The sequence below is a fragment of the Alligator mississippiensis genome, chromosome 14, assembly GCF_030867095.1.
Source record: "Alligator mississippiensis isolate rAllMis1 chromosome 14, rAllMis1, whole genome shotgun sequence".
NCBI classification, from domain to species: domain Eukaryota; kingdom Metazoa; phylum Chordata; order Crocodylia; family Alligatoridae; genus Alligator; species Alligator mississippiensis.
This window is the reverse complement of record NC_081837.1, coordinates 16,987,130-17,005,045: the sequence shown is the minus strand read 5'-3', so window position 1 is coordinate 17,005,045 and position 17,916 is coordinate 16,987,130. Positions and strand designations below refer to the sequence as shown.

Below are 17,916 nucleotides of genomic sequence, written 5' to 3'. Positions count from 1 at the left end.
GCTTTTTTCCAGTGTTGCTGTTTCCATGGCAATGCTTGCTACTACAAGAGCAGATCCCCTGACAATAAGTCTAGATATACACTATGAACTGGAATTGGATGGGGGAAGGGGTAAAATACCATGGATGTGGCCATCAGCAAAGGGTGGCAGAGGTGAGGGTGGCAGGGGGTTAGTAATTATGACTTGGCACTAGACCCTAAAGCTGCTACTCTCTGCAAATGCCCAGGGCTTTGCCAGCAGGGCTTGCTGCTGCTGCAACTTACTTCAGCTCAGGCTCAGTCCATGCAGCCCAGCCTACCATCCTCTTCACCCTAAGTGCTTCGGATGCCATTGCTGAGCTCCCAGTTCTAGAAGGGAGATAAGAAATGTGTCGCCATTCAGCACAACACTGCACCCTGCATGAAATCAGCTGGCACTTTTGATCTTGGGAGCTGGCAGTTTGATTTTCTTGTTTGTCATAGAGAACATGGGGAGGGGATGGGGCCGCAGAAAGACACTAATGGGAAAGGAGCTCAAATGATGAATACAAAGATGGAATAAGACCAAAAAAGAAGAGAGGACAGAGGGAGAAAAGCATTGCAATGCATCCCAATGTGCAGTGAGAGTTAGTCCCAGATGCTGAGGACTGTTCAGTGGTCTGTGGAGCTGGGTTGGTAGGCCTCAGGCTGTGGTAAGTCTCTCTTTTTCTAAAGGACATGCCATAGCTCAGTCAAGTGTTTGATCCAGGAATCCCTTGCAGAGGCCCAGTGTCCTGCAGATGATCAAACAAGTCCATTCTGCCTTCCAGCTGAGCAACAAAGTGGGCAAGTGTTCACATTGTGATAACCACCAGCACCACTAGCGCAGGCTGACCCTATGCTAACAGAAGACAGGCCAAAGGCTGGCTAGACCTTGGGGAGGAGGTATCACTGGTCCTTCCAGGGGAGAGCTGGGCCACACTAATAGAGTGGCATGAAGGCCACCTCTCCTGCCAAGAGCAGCTCTACTGAGCTGTCAGGCCAGCAAGCTGGTCAGGTTTAACACTTCATGGTAACAACCGCAGGCAGAGCCCACTTCCAGGAACAGCCCCTTGGGATGAACTTCTGGGAAGTAGCATGAACCAAGGACGAGGGCACACACCCGTGAGTCCAACAGGGGCACTCTCTTCCTCTTTTTGCCATTGTCTGTTCTCCCACTTTGTCTCTTCAGACTGGAAACTCTTTGGGGCATTGGCTGCCTCTGCCTGGGTTTGTATAGCATGCAGCATGATACAGCCCTAATTTGGAGAGTGCTGCTAGATGCTCACACCATCTGAGCAGCACTAAACCCTTGCATGGGGAGAGGCCTGATAAAAGCATCTGGTTTGGAAATAGTCATTTTCAAGTGCCCGTGCAACTGGATCACAAACCATGTGCGGCATTGGTGAGGCCGCAGAAGGAGTACTGCGTCCAGTTTTGGGCGCCGCACTTCAAGAGGGATGTGGATAACCTTGAGAGGGTTCAGAGGAGGGCTGCTCATATGTTTGAGGGCCTGCAGGTAAGACCCTATGAAGACAGACTGAGGGGCCTGAATCTCTTCAGCCTACACAAGAGGCTGAGGCGTGATCTTGTGGCTGGCTACAAACTCATCAGGGGTGGGTCAGCAGGGAATAGGGGATACTCTGTTTACCAGGGTGCCCCTCAGGGTTACCAGAAATAATGGCCACAAACTGAAGGAGAATAGATTTAGGAAGAAATTCTTTATGGTAAGGGTAGCCAAAAATATGGAATGGGCTTCCAAGGGAGGTGGTGCTTTTCCCTACCTTGGAAGTGTTCAAGAAGAGATTAGACAGGCATCTGGCTGGGTTACTTAACCCCAGTGCTCTTTCCTGCCTGGAGCCGGGTGACCTGCCAGGTCCCTTCTGACCCTAGAAATCTATGAAATCTATGTGGTGAAATTAAAGTCATGGTGCAAGGGACCCTCATCATCTGGCTGGGAAAGTGGAAGTAGGACCAGCTTCCCAGAGCTCAATACCCCATGAGGCTTGCCCATAGTTAACACCTCTGCCCCCAGGAGCACAAGGGTGGTTCAGGCCCCACTGCATTGCTGCTGCCAGCACCAGTCAAGGCACTCCTCTGTGGCAGCCAGGGCTGGTGATGTGGTCTCCTGCCTGCCAGCTGCTGAAGTACAGATTGTTTCATACCAGGCTTAGAAAAGGGGGATTTTTCTCACCTAGTCTCTACACCCTGTCCCTACAGCAGCTTGCCTGGTGTCACTCTGGATTAGCTCCTGGCACAAGTAGTGTGTGGCAGTCAAGACAATGAGTGTGTGTAGCAGCCCAAGAAGCAAACTGATTACCCTGCCTCATAGCATCATAGACTCACAGAGAATGAGGGTTGAAGGGACCTCAGGAGGTCACATCTAGTCCACCCCCTGCTCAAAGCAGGACCAGCCCCAACTAGATCACTCCAGCCAAGGCTTTGTCTCCCTCCTTCATGTCTCTGTTGGCTCATCGCATACCAAGCCCAGCTCATGTCCCCAGTAGCAAAGCAAGCTGTATCAGCAACAGCTCAGGGACAGAGAGAGACTGGAGATTCAGGAGTCTGTGGCTGAGCTGCTGGGCTGCAAGGTGAAGCCTGAGGGAGGAAGGACCAGAGAGCTTGAAGCTGCCTTTGCACCCTCCTGATCCTGGGCTGCTCTGGGAGACAAAACAACCCTCATGTAAATTAGTGATGGGGCAGCTCCTGCCCCAGAGAGCTCCCAGGTCCAAAAGGGAAACAGAGATGAGACAAGATGCAACAGAGAAAGGTCTGGATGGCAAAGAAGAGGTGGCTGCTGAGCACCCAGTGGAGAGAAGCTACAGGGAGATGCCCTGAGGGAGCATCTCAGCTCAGCTGGGATTCCTACAGACCCCCCACTGAAGAGGGGCAGCACACTCACCACCCCCTGCCTGCCTGAAGTTCATGGACTTAGAGACAGGTCAGGGGGGAAGGGACCTCCAGAGGTCATCTAGTCCAACCCCCTGCATGAGGCAGGATCATCCCCCGCCAAACCATCCCATACACCATAATCTAAACTCTGTGTAAAACTGCTGTCAACCCTGACAGAACAACAGACATCACACCCAAACCTGCCACAGGGAAAGTGGGGGACAGCAGTGGGCAAGGTCCTGCTTCTGTAAAACATTGCTAATAGGTGCTCGAGAGATCCCAGGTAGGGGGCCACCCCCCGCGAGGAAGACAAAACCCACCACAGTCTGTATCAATCTATCACGGGGTAAAATTCCTCCCTGACCCCAAATATGATGATCAGTCAGACCCTGAGTGGAAGGGAAAGACCCTTTCGTCTTAGCAGGAGCATTGGCATATCTCATTCACAATCCTCAGCCTTGGCTCCAGCCAACACCCAGGGCCTCTTGAGGAAGGCTTGGACCAACATGTGTAGCAGCCAGCAGGGGAAGGGGCTATGGCCTTGCTCTCACCCTGCCCCTTCAGGCAGCTGGTGTCTACTGGGGTTCTAGGTATGGGCAGCTGGTGCCACCTTAATTGGGGGGGCACATGCCCCCCTAGCGACCGGGGGGTCCCCCCACAGCCAATCTTGCCAACTGGGAAGTCTTTCCCCCCCCGCCCATCGCCTAAGCAGGGAATGCGGTCTACCGGGGGGGGCAACAGCACTCTCAGGGGGTGCACGTCTACCCCCATGCACCCTGTCTGCATCGCCACTGGTTCTAGGACAGAGCAACCTTGGGCTCCCAGGGGCAGCACAGAAGCTGCTATTGCCTAGTCCTGCTCAAAGGCCTCTCCTGTTGGAAGGTTTCAGTGTAGAGAAGCAGTGACAGCACGGGGCCAGGTCCTGGGGTAAAGCCACGATCCCTGGCCACAGAACCGGTGCCCATCCCCATGATGTGGGGAACAGATCATGCCTAGGACAGAGGAAATAGGGCAGCAGGGCTGGCCTCACCACTACAGTGGCTGGCCCCACGGTCTGCTGAGTTCTCGCAGCCTTGCTTCAATGCCCATGGGCATGAACCCAAGGAAACGCCTCAAGCCTTGGCTCTTGGTCACCCATTCCCTCCAAAACCATGAGGGGGCCTCAGAAAAGAACCAAAATAAAACCCTATTAGAAGAAACCCAGGGCACTTCAGGGGGCTGGCCTAGGTCCCCAGCTAGCCCTTGATGCCTGACATCCATGCAGTGGGACAGCGATGGATGGGGGGGACCCAGGGCCACCATTGCAAGAAAACCTCTGCATCCTCTAGTTGAGTCGCTGCCTCCTTCACCTCTCGCCTGGGGGAAGGCATGAGACAGCGGGGAACCCAGCCCGCAGATCTCTGGGCTGCCCATGAGACAGGCTGTTTCCAAGGGCTGGACTTGTGCTGCGGAGGTACCGTGAAGGGGAGACTGATCACAGGTGCTCCCCGCAACCAGACGCTGCGCCCCTCAGCACTGAGGCTGAGAAGGGACCTGGCCCAGCAGCCAGGGGATGGAGCAGCAGGTCCCCGGGGCTGGTGGGATGCCCCGGGTGCGTACCGGCGCCTCGCCTGCAGGGGAAGCTGGGCTGCAGGATGTCAGGCCTTGGCTGGCAGCAGCTGGAAGGTTCCCGCGGCAGGCGGCACGGCCTTCCGGGAACAGACACCCCCGCTGGGAGGCACGGGGGCGGGAAGGCGCTGGCCCATTCCCAGGACCACTACCCCCCTGCCACGGCCAGCCTCCTCATCACGCTCTATTATAACTGCAGCTGTAAGAGCAGCGTGCGGCGCCGCAGATGGGCCCTGTCAATCTCCTGTGATTGAGGCAAAAGGCAATATTAGCTTCCCCCCCCGCAGCCCCGCCTCCAGCCCTGGCAGTGCCCAGTCAGCAACAAGGGACCTAGCCGTGCCCTCGCTGTCACCTTGCAGGGCTGCCGGACATCCCAGACAGGCTCTGGCCTTGCCCTCATGCCCCCACTACCGCAGCCCAGAGCTAGCTGTGAGCAGACAGCTGCCCGCATGCCGCGGTTGCTAATGAGTCTGTAACTACGGCTGCAGGTGGCTGGGCTCAGACTGGCCCATGCAGGGGCAGCCACTGTGTGGGCAGGAGGATGCTAGCTCCACGCACTGATGCTGTGTGGGCAGCCTCTGCTCTTGCAGGGTGAGGATGGTGGGGGAGCTGCGAAGCCAGAGAACTGTTCCCCTCCATCGCTCTGCTGGCCCGCCTCAGCCACCCCCCGAAGGGGTCAGCTCACGGGACCCACAGCCCCCTTGGTGGGCTTCTCCAGGCTCTGCCCCCAGCCAGTGCAGCAGTCTGCATCTGGGGTGCCCAGCCAGAATGGCCCCTTGCCTTGGCCTAAAAATTGTGGGGAATCAGGCCCCTACACACACTGCAGGAGCCTGTCTGGCAGCAGCAGGGTTGGGGAGGGCCCTGCCTGTCCACACCCATAGGCTTCATGCCCCAGTCTGCACCTGGGACTGGACATGCCCCCCAGACTGACTGTAAGCTGGCACCAAAGGGGCTGCTCCAAAGGAGGCCTCCGCAGATGCCAGGGAGGACATGGCAGCTGACTACAGAGCAGACCATGGGGGCACTCAGCCTCTCCCCTGTAGCCTGGGGACCATTAATGTCCCCACCCTGCCCATAGACTGGAAGGTAGCAAGTCTAATGCAGCTGTGGCTCAACACACCCTGCAGAGCCCGGCTGAAGGGCTCCTCAGAGACCTAAGACAAAGCGCAAGGTGGCTGCCCCAGCCCATCATGAAAGAGTCTGTCGGGGTGCCCATAAAGAGGCCACAGGTGCCCACTGCAAGCACAGCTGGGCTGGCAGGCCAGCTCAAACCTGTGCTGCTGGCTCAGGTGACTAGGAAGCTTTCAGGGCTGAATCTGTGGGAAGCAGAGGGAAGGAGGGGCTGGGGCAGTATGGGCAGGGAGGGCACAGAGCTGCAGTTGGAAGGAGGAAGGAGTGGCTGGAAACTGCACAGGGGCCTGGGGTTATAAATCATCCTGCCTTCACTGCGCTGAGCACTAGCTCCCAGGATGTCAAGCAGCTGCAGGGCAGCAGATGGGCTCTGACTTTGAACGAGTGTCTCCCATGTGAGAAAGGGCATCAGCTCCAGGACACAAAGATGGGTGAAGGCAAGTAACTGTGCACTGGACAGTCACTGCCAGATGGGGCACTGGATAGCAGGGGCACCTCAGCCTGTGGAGCCTAAACCAACAAACTGGGGAAGAAGGGGACCAGCTGGCACATCATGCCGTTGATGGAAAAGGCCGTGTGCAGCTCACATGGGCACAGCTCCACACTGGCAGAAAAGCACTGGCAAGGTGGGGAATAGGGCTGGCAGCCCATCGTGGGGTATAACAAGCCCTGGGCCCTGACAGCCCCCCTGAAGGCTGACTCCACCCTTCCCTGTGCACTTTAGCTCCAGGAAAGGGTCCTGTAACCCCATCTTGCTCCAGTACCTACATGGTGCTTCACTGTTGTTCCTGGCTTTCAGGAGGTCGAACGTCATCCAGCCACCCACGGCCCAAGCTGCCCTGGCCTTATCTACCCACTTCCCCCCCCTCCTCTGCTGCCACTTATCCACCAGCCGGTCCAACCCCCCAGCCCAGCCACGTGCGCATGACTCACCCACCCTTCCCTCAGCCACCCACTGAACCCTCGTGCTCACCCTCCTCCCCTTCGCTCTGCACTGCCTGACCTCAGCCCGCTTGCTAGGTTATGAGCACCTGCAGTTTCTGACGTCACCATCTGCAAACCCAGCGACCCCTACCCTGGCACACGCTGTCAGCAAGGCAGCTGCCAAAGAGAGGTTTTTTCCAGCCTGAACGAAAACAGCCACCACCGCTCAAATGCAACCCGACCAATTGCAACACGATAGGGGGGAGCGCAGCAAGGACACTTGCGGGCAGGCCTGCTGCTTTGTACCTCAACAAAGCTCTTCTCTCACCATGGGTGCCTGGTGCCACCTTAGTCAGGGGGGCACATGCCCCCCCTTTGACCAGTCCAGCCAACCGGGGCTGGAGCCACTTCTGGGAGCAGCTGCAGCAATCAGCCGGTGCCTGCAGGGGGGCACCAGTGCTCCCACCTGCTCCCTGCCCATTGCCTAAGCAACGAGCGTGGCTGGGCAGGGGGGTGCACCGGTGCTCTCAGGGGTGCATGTCCACCCCCTATGCATTGCCACTGTCTCTCACCATGACACACAAACACACACGTGTCACTTGTTCCCCTTGATCCCTCTGCAGATTGTATATAAAATGTGAAAACACAGACTCTGCTCAAGCCAGATAAAGGTCAAGCAGCCCCTGGAGAGTCCTGCTCATTTAAGCATTGGCCAACAAGCTGTGCCTTTGCATTGCATGTATGCTGCAGCAGTTTTGAGGCACCAGCTGAGACCAGTGGCCTGTTGCCCTTGAGGAGCTGGCACAGCAAGATAAAGTAACTTGGCCAAAGTCAGCTGTGGCAGAGCCTGGAGACTCCCAAGCCTGTGCCTTCACCATCAGGCATAGTCTAGCCTGCCATGCTAGAGGTGCTGGGAGAAGCTCATCCCGGAGAAAGAGAGCTACCGACCTTGCCTAGTGTTCCTCAAGGGTAAACATGAGCCTCGTCCAAGCTGCCTCTGGGGTCTGGGCAGACAGCTGTAAGAGTGTCCTCAAGGCCAAAGCCTTTCATGTCTCTGTGGTCCAGACATGGTAAGTGTATCTGAGCAGCGGCCCTGTGAGCTCTCCTAATGAACATAGATAGGGAAAGTTGGAAGGGGGTTCAGAGAAGAATTAGGAAAAGGGCCAAGAGGCCGGAGGGACTGCGGCCTGCTTGCCAAGGGCTAACCGAGAACAGCTAAAGGAGAACAGACCATCTGCTGGGAAGGGTCATTCTGGAAGATGTAGAGACCCAGGAGAGAGGAGCTGTTTATAACACAGAGTAACGGCGTTGGCATGTAACTAATAGGGGACTGAGACTGAAAGGCAGGGAAAGCTTCCCTCGGCTGGGATGGCTTGGACTGCAGCGGGTACAGAAGATGGTATGTGCACATGTGAACGATGTGCACATGAGGGGTGGTTGCAGGGGCTTCCCTGATCACTCATTCATAGGGCCACCACGTACCTCAACTCATCCGGCCAGGAAAACCCTCCAGGCACCACCTCCGAGAGGGGTCGGCCGCCCGGCAGTGGGTAGGAAACGGTGGGAACCCGCTGCTTAGCCCGGTGTGAAATGCAGGTCATTTGAACACGTCTGTGACAGACAGCCCTTCCCATTCAGTTCCTGAGCGAACTGAGAGGATGTGATAGGACAGCCAGCCAGGCTGGCAAGCGAAGCTTATCTCCGTCCACCTTGCCAAGATTTTCGAGCCTGCAGGCTGGGAGACGAGCAGCGCCGCAGCCCGGTGTGACTCAGGACCTAGAAGATTCCAGGCAGGGACACGCGGCCAAATCCTGCGCTGGCCTCAGCTGGCACGGCTCCATCCGCTCCGATGGGACGGCATCAGCTTACACCACCGGAGAGTTTGGCCAAGCATGCTGTAAGACATGCTGAGAGAACAGTTAAGAAGTGGGGATTTGGGACAACATGAGCTGGGCCACGTGACACCGGAGGATTCTGGGAGAGAAAATCGCTCCTCTCATTAGACTGATGGGCAAGGGTGGCTTATGGGCTCACGGCACTGGCCCAGCTATTACTGAAGCCAGCTGGAGCCTTACACTTCTTATCAGTTGGAGCAAAGTTAGGACAACAGTGAATGCTTTTAAAAATACCTTTCTCTATTTTAAAAGGCTTTATTTTGTGGGAATCTTTGAAGGTGATCTGAAATGAAAAAAAGAGGTCTGTGCCCTTCTTTGTGTCTGCAGGATGCACAGAGAAAGCTCAGACTCATTTGATCTTTTTCCATTTGTCTTCTCGAGCCTGTTTCTCTTGGAACGCGCAAGAAATGCCTGGAAACATGGCTGGCTTCTGGCATTAGAAATATCGTCAAAGTAACATGCCCGCGGCTCAGTGCAGGGGCACTTGGTGAAATGGAGTGGTCGATATTCGACAAAGGGTCAGACTAGGCAACTAGATAGTTGCTTCTAGTTTTAAAACTCAGAATCTGTGAATTTGAATTAAGAGGGTTAGGAAGGGTTTTTACTGCTCTGAGAGTCTAAAATTAGGGGGCTTTGCTTTTGTTAAGCCCCTTATTTAACTCAGACCCCTGAGAAACACAGGGGAGAAAAGATTTCTTTGTTAAAAATGTAACATTCTTCCCTGAAGGAAGGGCTGAGAAAGCTCATGGCACACATCCAATTCCTCCTGCTGCCAAATCAGACTCGGTGTCCCTGAGATTTGAGAGGAACAAAGAGCTGAAGGCGGAGAGACATCCATCCTGGCTTGCTCTGTCAACAGTGAAGCAGCAAATTCTCTGCCAAGACCAACGGGGGTGCCAGCGTCCCTTCCAGAAGGAATCGCCCCACCCTGCTCCTGACCCATCTTGCATTGTGCGGTGTGATCAATGCTGCTCTCAGGCTGGGGAGCTGTCCGTCTCTCCCCACCCTCTCCTTTGGACAGAGGGCAGCTGTAAGATGACAAACAGACTGGGAGTAAGTTGGCAGAGTCCAGGCCTGACTGATGTTCATCAGCAGTTACACGGTCCTGGTGTAATTTCCATTAATAGTGAGCTGAAATTCTTGGCTAAAAATAACTGGCTGCCTCTTCATAAGGGGCTGGCGGGAGGCAGCTGCTCCGTACAGACAGAGCTCGCTTTGCCGGGCTGCTGAGGTGGGACCTGCAGGAAGCCCAACATGTCGGAGCGCCGAGTGCCCTTCACCTTCCTTCGCGGCCCCAGCTGGGACCCCTTCCGGGACTGGTACCAGGGCAGCCGCCTCTTTGACCAGTCCTTCGGGATGCCTCACATCCCCGAGGACTGGTACAAGTGGCCCAGTGGCACCAGCTGGCCAGGCTACTTCCGCTTCATGCCCAGCCAAGCTGCTGCACCCATGGTCGCCGCTGCTGCCAGCCCCATCATCACCTCGCCCACTGCCACCAGCATTGACTACAGTCAGGCCCTGAGCCGCCAGCTCAGCCGTGGCATCTCGGAGATCCGGCAGACCTCAGAGAGCTGGAAGGTCACCCTAGATGTCAACCATTTTGCCCCAGAGGAGCTGGTGGTGAAGACCAAGGATGGCATTGTAGAGATCACTGGTGAGTGCTGCCTTTAGCTTCTCCTGTCTTGGGCTGGAGCACAATTGGCCTCCCATGGGAGCCTTTCTATGAACCCATTCCTCACCTTATGCCTGCTGCATGTGTAACTCAGTGGCCAGCATGAGCTACCTGTCCCCTCCCAGGCCAGATCTGTGAGGCTGTTGCAGCTCCCACCTAGCAGTGCCAGCCCTTTGGCTTGCACAGTCATAATGATCTTGTCAGCTCTAGAGACCCCCAGATCCTATCCCCAGATCTGATCACCGGCCCCAAACCTCTAGATTTCTCCCAGTTGCAGGGCAGGGGGTGCATGTTGGCAGTGCTGGCTGTCTTGTGTCATTGCAATGCTAGACCTAGAGGGAAGCTGGGGTGGCCTCACTCCAGTGCCTGCCCCTCTGCAAAGCTGGCAGCTGAGGCCTCCATTTCCCCTGGCTCCTTTCTCAGCCAGACCCCTGCCTCCTCTTCCCTTCTCCTCCTGACCTCGCTGCCTTGCTGAACTAGATAACAGCCCAGGGTGAGTTGCTCCCTCTGCTTTCAGCATGGGGGAGTTGTTGGCTCAGGTCCCTCCTTGGTGTAACTCCTGAGGGGGTTTAGTCCAAAGATGGTAGAGAAGGAAGAGCCCCACCTGCCTCAGCTCTACAAAGTCCCTGGACCTGGGAATGGAGGAAGGAGTTGATGTGGGGATCAGATCAATTATTCAATCCATTTCATTATTTTTAAAGTAGCCCTAGCAGCTTAAACCCATGGTGCAGGGCACGATACACTCGCACAGGTGAACAGCAGCTCCTGCCCCCAGAGAGCCCCCAAAGGGCAGGGGAGGGAGACTGAGGCCCAGAGCTGGACAGGGACTTGCCTAAGGTGACACAGTAGGTCAGTGGCAGAGCTAGGACTAAGACAGAAGCCATTCTCCCTGCCACAGCCACCTGCCTGCACTGTCTCCCAAGGCCCTGGAAGTCTTACCCACAACCCAGGGCTTATCCCAGGTGATGAGCAATCCAGCACCAACGGGCCTGCTGGGCAGAGCTGCCCCAGATGCAGCAGTTGTCACTTCGGGGGAATCATGTGAACACAAATCACATTCCTTCCACCCTTTCTCCCTCACCCGATCCATATCAGCGCAAGAGCTGACCAGCACATTCACAGTCCTGGATCTCATCAGAGAAATGTGGGTGAAGGAGGGAATGGTAATGAAATACCTCCCCCACCCGCAGTCCTCAACCAGTCCTACTCAGTCTCCCTTCCTCAAAGTCTAATGGAAAACTCAGTGTACAATCATCAGACTCGATGATCTGTTGAGGGTCCTTCCGACCCCAGCATCTATGAATCGATGAATCACCTGAACCCCCAACACATTCAACCAGGTTTCAACCCAACCCAAAGAAACCAACAAAGCTTTGACCTATAGCTTGGCCTGATTGCCTATGAATCGTCCCCTCCCCTACTTTGTTCAGGGACTCTTTCAAACCACAGTCTTTTTGAGCCAGATCCCCAACCAGGGTAGACAGGCAGAGCAACATCGATTTCAATAGTGCTATATCCATTTACAACCAGTGAAAAGCTGACTCTGCATTCAGGGTTTACTGGGAAGCCCAGAGGCAGGTGAGTGGCTGCACATATATATATATATATATATATTTTTGTAAAGCAGTTGCCCTGTTTTCTCATTAAATGCTCCCCTGGTGACCAGGAATGTATCTGTGGATAACAAGGAGCTGGCTGGCAGTGAGCCCATTAATTCCCTTCTGAGGGCTCCTTTTCCTTTAAAGCAATATAAGAGCACTGATCTGTCAGAGTAACCGTGAGAGCCGTCCCCTGAGTACATGCTGCACCTGAGCTGCAGCCATCAGGAGCTCTGATTAGACAGAAGATCATCAAACGTGACAGCCAGCAGTGTCATCTTTGAATTCCTGATTCAGAAGAGTGACTGCTATGAATTTTAAGCCCCTGAATTGACACAATCCGGGCCCTTCTAGACTCCATCCCACAATATGCCAGACCTAGGCAGCCACTGGAAAATCCTGCAATGGGCTCCTTTGTGATGAAACCAGTGAATGGTTGGTAGCGGGTTGCTGGAAGTTGATAGATAATGGATGACTGAAAAGAATAGCTCCGAGTCAAGTCAAACCAGGCGCCACACACAGGGGCGAATTAATGCAAGAGCCCATGGGGCCTGGGCACCAGGGGCAGCACAGCCCAGGCAGGCATCCTGGCAGCAGGCATCCGGGGCAGGCAGCGCGATGCTCCTGCCCTCAGCCAGGCCATACAGGTGCAGGTGGTGGCAGCTTACCGGGGCTGTCTGTTGCCAGGAGGCCCCACGGGCAGCCCCACTCCCATTTCTGCTCTCTGCCGTCTGCGGACAGCCACCAGCACCAGCACCAGTACCGCTGAAACAGGATGGGACAGGACATCGGGGCTGGCAGAGAGGTGGGCGGTCAGCCAAGGGCAGCACAGAGCCCATGCCCCCGCTCCCCCCAAGTCAGCTTCAGCCCAGGCCTGTCCCACAACGCTGGAGGACCACAGCCCCGGCAGTGTAACACCTGCCAGGTGGAGGGGCTGGCCCGGGTTGGAACTGGGGCCGCCTTCACCACAGTGGCACTTGCCCCCTGGCTCATCCTGAACATGCCAAGGAGGCTGGGCGGGCTCAGCCACAGCCCCCTGGAGGGCACAGAGACAACTTGCCCTCGCCAGGCAACGAAGCGCTCGGAGCAGGGGCTATGCCCTGCTGCCATTTTCCCAGCCGGGGCAGGGGGGGCAATGCAGGCGCGGCTCGCTCCAGACAGAAGGGGGCAAATGGCAGCGGGGCATAGCCCCCACTCCCAGTGCTGCTATGCCTGCATCAGGGCTGGGAGCGGGGGCTCTGCCCTGCTGCTGCTTGCCAGCTAGCATGGGATGCAAGGGGGGGCATGGGATGCGGGTGTGGCAGCACTGGGAGCAGGGGCTATGCCCTGCTGCTGCCTGCCCCTTCTACCCGGAGCGAGCTATGCCCACATCCCACCCCCACCCCACCCTGTCCGGGCAATCAGCAGCAGGGCAGAGCTCCTGCGCCACGTGCGCCGTACCTGCATCCCACACCCTCCCTTCTCTCCCTCCCCCCACCGGCTGGGCAGCCTGTCCCAGCCCCAGTCCCAGCCCCAATCCCTCTCTCCCCCATGCCCCTTCCCTCCCCCATCCTCCAATCCCAACAGACTTACCAGCTGGAGGCAGCTGTGTCACCTGGCTGTTTAGTCTATGGCCGCATCTCTGAAGCGGCGCTAAATCTTTTGGTTCTGATTCAGCTGAATCAAATTGGGACAGTGCTTTGAATCTCCGAATCAAATCACTGTCCTCTGAATCAGACAAAATACTTGCCGCTACACACAGGACTAATGTGCAGGGAGGCTGTGAGGGTAGGGTAAGGTGCTGAAAGGGGGTGCTCGGGTGCTGTGTTGATAGAGGCCAGGTCAAGACCTTAGAAAGACAATGGAGGGGAGTCAAGGCCCCGGCACCAATGTGTAGGTCAGCGATAACAAAGCAAACATCCCTGGCAGCTGGCCTAATCCCTAGATCTCTGAGGGAGCTGGTGAGACTACCTTCAAAAGCAGTAAGCAGTTACCATGACTCTGCTAATTCCAGTCAGGGAGATCTATTTGATCCGGCTTTGCAAGTGGCAAAGGGAACCTGGCTTTGGGGCTAGACAGGAGGGGAAGATCTTCTCCAGCTTCCCACTGCCTGGCACCCAACCAGGGTGTCATCATGGGATAACAGCATCACTCTAAGCATCAGCCCTGCCCCCAGCTTGGCTCTGAGCAGAGTTCAATCCTCCCCCTTAAGACCTGCAGTGTCTCCTTGCCCTTCCCCATCTGCTCAGCCCTGCTTGGCTTATGACTTTAAAATCAGATCCCGCTTCCTCCCTTGTCCTGGGCAGAGTAAGGCTATCGCTGCCTCCCTCTTTGGCACCTCCCTATTTTTAACAAAGGCGCCTTCGCAAGTTGTGCAGCGTTCTGCTTCCATGTGAAATCCTAATGATTGTAAAAGACATCCCCCCCACACACGTGTGCAAGGTAACCACGGTAACTGTGAAGCAGAGAATTAGAGAGGTCTAAAGCGAGGGGAGGTTCTGCAGTGAGCGGGGACTTTGGGGCCATCTGACACTTCTTATGACTCAGCACTGGGGCCCAGTTCCCAACCTACTCATTATAAGAGAGATCCCACCATCAGCAGTGGAAGTGGCTCGTCCCTTCCTGCAGTAGGAGATGGGGATCCTTTCACCTCTGCAGAGCAAGGTTCAGCTCTCCTGGCTGTTGCAATGGATCATTTGTCCTGCCCCATTTGTCCCTAACACAATGGCATCTGTAGCCCGGAGGAGCTTCAAGACTAGAGGGCAGGACAGGGGACTCAGGAGAGAGAAGAGCATAGGGGTCCTCTGCCCCACGCTCACCTGGAAATGGTTTCCTGGCTCTGTGGTAGAAATCTCATGAGAGTAGCTGCTCTCACAGGACCAGGTACAGCAGAACCCGCATCAAAGAACGGACTTGAGATCAACTGGGAAAGCCAAAATCCCAGGAGACTGGGTGGATTTATTCCTTCTCTTGTATAACTGTATGTCTTGAAAACCCAGGGAGCCCTGGTGAGTGAGCCTGGCCAGGGGCATGGCATGGCATGGCACAGAGCCCCAGGGCACTCAGCACATGCATAGATCACCCCACTGAAACAGTTGCTGTCTCCTCCTCTTCCAGGCAAGCATGAAGAGAAGCAGGATGAGCATGGTTTCATCTCCAGGTGCTTCACCAGGAAATACACGTAAGTACCTGGCTGTTTCTTGGGAGACAGCTGACCATCACCATCCGCCAGCCTGGGAGGATCGGGGTGGGCGGGGAGACCCACATGTGTGTTGTGCCAAGCGGCCTGCAGGGCATAGTGGTTTGTAGGTCAACCCTTTGGGGAGGATGTGAACCTAGAACTCCTGACACATCTGCAGCACCTGCCTCATGAGGGATTTCAGGGTACTTTGGGCCAAATGAGACAGTGCCAAGCACTAAACTCTGGTTTGGGGAGGGACTGTCCTGAACACGATCACTGGAAATTCGCTTCCCAAGGCTCAGCATTATACAGATGCCCTGGATAGAAAGGTTCTGTGACACTGAGCTCCATGTCACCCCCTTGAGAAGAAGGAGCCTGGTGGAAACTCCCTTGAGCTGCCATGGCAAGCTCACAGCTCACACACAGGACATATACGTGTGGGGCCACAGGAAGGGAGGGCTCAGCACTGGGCTGTTGATCCCTTTCCTGCCTCACCTGGCAGGGGGATCTTACTGTGCCCCAAGGGGTGCCCCTTTCTGCTTGACCTATAGCAGTCCACAAAGGACCTATGTCTAGGCCTCTCTGGCCCAGTGCCCACCCTCTCCTGAAGTCAGTACGTGCCACTGGAGGATGAGGTGGCTCAACTGGACCTTTGCTGCTGGTCTGTACATGGTTCTAGGGAGCTCCAAAGCAGGATAATTGACAAGCTCAACAAACATGTGAGCAAGATGGATGAGGGTCTTACATCCCCTGCTCACTCTCCTCTCCCTCCTGCAGCTTGCCCCCTGGCGTTGATGCCACATCAGTCCGCTCCTCACTGTCCCCAGACGGCATGCTGACAGTGGAAGCTCCTCTGCCCAAGCCAGCCATCCAGTCTGCTGAGATCACAATTCCAGTCACCTTTGAAAGCCATGCCCAGATAGCTCCATCTGAGGCCAAGAAGTCAGAGGAGGCAGCCAAGAAATAACCAGCATCTTGGCCTGAAGTAAAACTACTGCCCAGCTGTTACAACACGCTCCAAAACAACTTCTTTTCTTTCCTTTTTTATTTTATACCAGCACGTGCACTGAGTTTCTCAAATAAATTGAAAAAAATAAAATAAGCCAAGCACCAAGCTGACTCTGCCCTGTGTTCTGCGTTGCAAGAGGAGGAGCTGGCTGGGCAGGCTAGGGTATAACATTATTCCATTCCACATTGGGACTAGACTTGATGGCCCAGAAGGCCCCTTTCAGTCATACATAGGGGCTAGGGACAGACATTCAAACAGCCTGAGCCTGAATTGAGTCAATCTTTGCAGGTTAGTCTAACCTGGCTAGGCTGATCCAGTTTGTAACTGTAAAGACATTCTCTCTGGACTGAGAAAATTCAGGCAGTGGCTCAGGCTAGAAGCCAGAGGACGCTACAGCAGCCCTCTCTTCCCTTCTAGAGTGCTGAGCTGAGTTGTGGGGGTATGGCCAGGCCTTGGCAGACGCTTGATTAGGGAGGTCTGCCTGCACAGTCCCAGGCTTTTCCCCACTGGCTGCTCAAGGGGCAGGAGTGTTGCCAGACCCCAGACCTCTGCTAGCACTCTGAGGCAAGGGGGTGTGTGCAGTGCATGCATCTGTTGATGATACAGAACTTTTCAACCTCCCTCCCTGATTCTTTATAGTCTGCAGCAAACTGACAGGCAAGTAAGCCAGCCAGCAGGAAGCTGATAACAGTGTTTATCACCCCATAAGCAAAACAATAGCTTATCTTCATTAGTTCAAACTCTTCTTACACAACTTGCCAACTGACCGCTTAATTAGCTCCAAAAAGCCCTAAGTGGTCACTGTTCTGTCTGCCTAGTCCAGTAAAATTGGAAACACACACACACACAGACACCTCTCTGCATTAGCTAGCACACTACATTCCTAGGGCCCATGGGGCTGGGATCTGTGCTGTGGGAGATGGGAGGGAGGGGGGGGGGGATTCCTCCTTGAGCAGCGAGTAGAGAAGGGGGACTTAGAGCAGGGGGAAGCCAGGCAGACCCTGCTGTACCTGCAGTCTCTGCTGGAGCTGCAGCCAGGGAGCAAAGAGGAGGGGCCAGCTCTGCTGTGGAGCAGAGAGCCTTGCCCAGCCCAGACAACATGCCGGGAGCCTCGGGGAGTCTAGTTTATCTTAAACCAGCAAGGGGGCTGGAACAGACATTTCATAAACCAGTTTGAGCCAAATCAGTTAAGTCTAGAGGTGCACCAATACATCGGTCCGATATCGGATCAGCATTGATATAAAGAAAATTTTCTGTATTGGAAATTGGCCCAGTGCAGCTGATAATTTGTCTAATAAATGCCCGTGCATGCATGCAGCTGCAGTGCAGCATGTAGGCAATGAGGAACAGAGCCTGCAGCATGGAGAGCTGTGTGTAACTGGTAAGTCTGGTGTGGTGGAAGGGAAAGAGGAGGGGGGAGGGGTGCGGGGGGCAGATCAAGGCCCCCATGGTGAGGGAGGGTGTGGGGTTGGGGTTGGGGCTGGGGCAGAAGCTGCCCAGCCAGGGCCAGGGCAGGTGAAGGATGGAAGTGCAGCTCATTAGGGGGCAATGGGGGGGCCACAGGAAGGGAGTGGGGTGGCTCCCACCACTGTGTGCTGTTCATCCAGTGCTCATCTGGCAGCTTCCACTGCTCATCTGGCGGGGGCACAGGGGGGCACGTGCCCCCAGATCTGCGCATGGTGGAGCGGACTGGACCCCTCCCCAGTCAGCGCAATTGACTTAAGGGGGAACCCCCCTCCCATTGTCATGATTGCCTGCCGGGGGACCCCTGTCCCCTCCAGTCACTGACTGGCCACTGCGGGGGCAAGTGCCCCCCCGACCCAGGAGGTACCAATCGCCCATAGCAGCAAGGGAAGTTTAGGTTAGATATTAGGAAAAACTTTCTCACTAGGAGGGTAGTAAAGCACTGGAACAGGTTACCCAGAGAAGTGAAGGAATCTCCATCTTTGAAGGCTTTTAAGACCCGGCTAGACAAAGCCTTGATTAGGATGATCTAGCTGGAGATGGTCCTGCTTTGAGTAGGGGCTGGAA

General features: G+C 55.5%; 1 protein-coding gene across 2 annotated transcripts; it reads left to right on the top strand.

Annotated features, from left to right (window-relative positions):
• Positions 1–9,257: 9,257 nt before the first annotated feature.
• HSPB1 (heat shock protein family B (small) member 1) lies at positions 9,258–15,990 on the top strand. Of its 2 annotated transcripts, NM_001287309.1 has the most exons (4): positions 9,688–10,100; positions 14,813–14,876; positions 15,654–15,739; positions 15,830–15,990. In NM_001287309.1, exons 1-4 carry the CDS (start codon positions 9,701–9,703, stop codon positions 15,841–15,843), a joined length of 564 nt encoding a protein of 187 aa, NP_001274238.1. In that variant the 5' UTR covers positions 9,688–9,700; the 3' UTR covers positions 15,844–15,990. The 2 variants fall into 2 exon arrangements, with proteins under 2 accessions (XP_006260340.1, NP_001274238.1); XM_006260278.4 differs by having other exon boundaries at positions 9,258–10,100; positions 15,654–15,990.
• Positions 15,991–17,916: the final 1,926 nt, after the last annotated feature.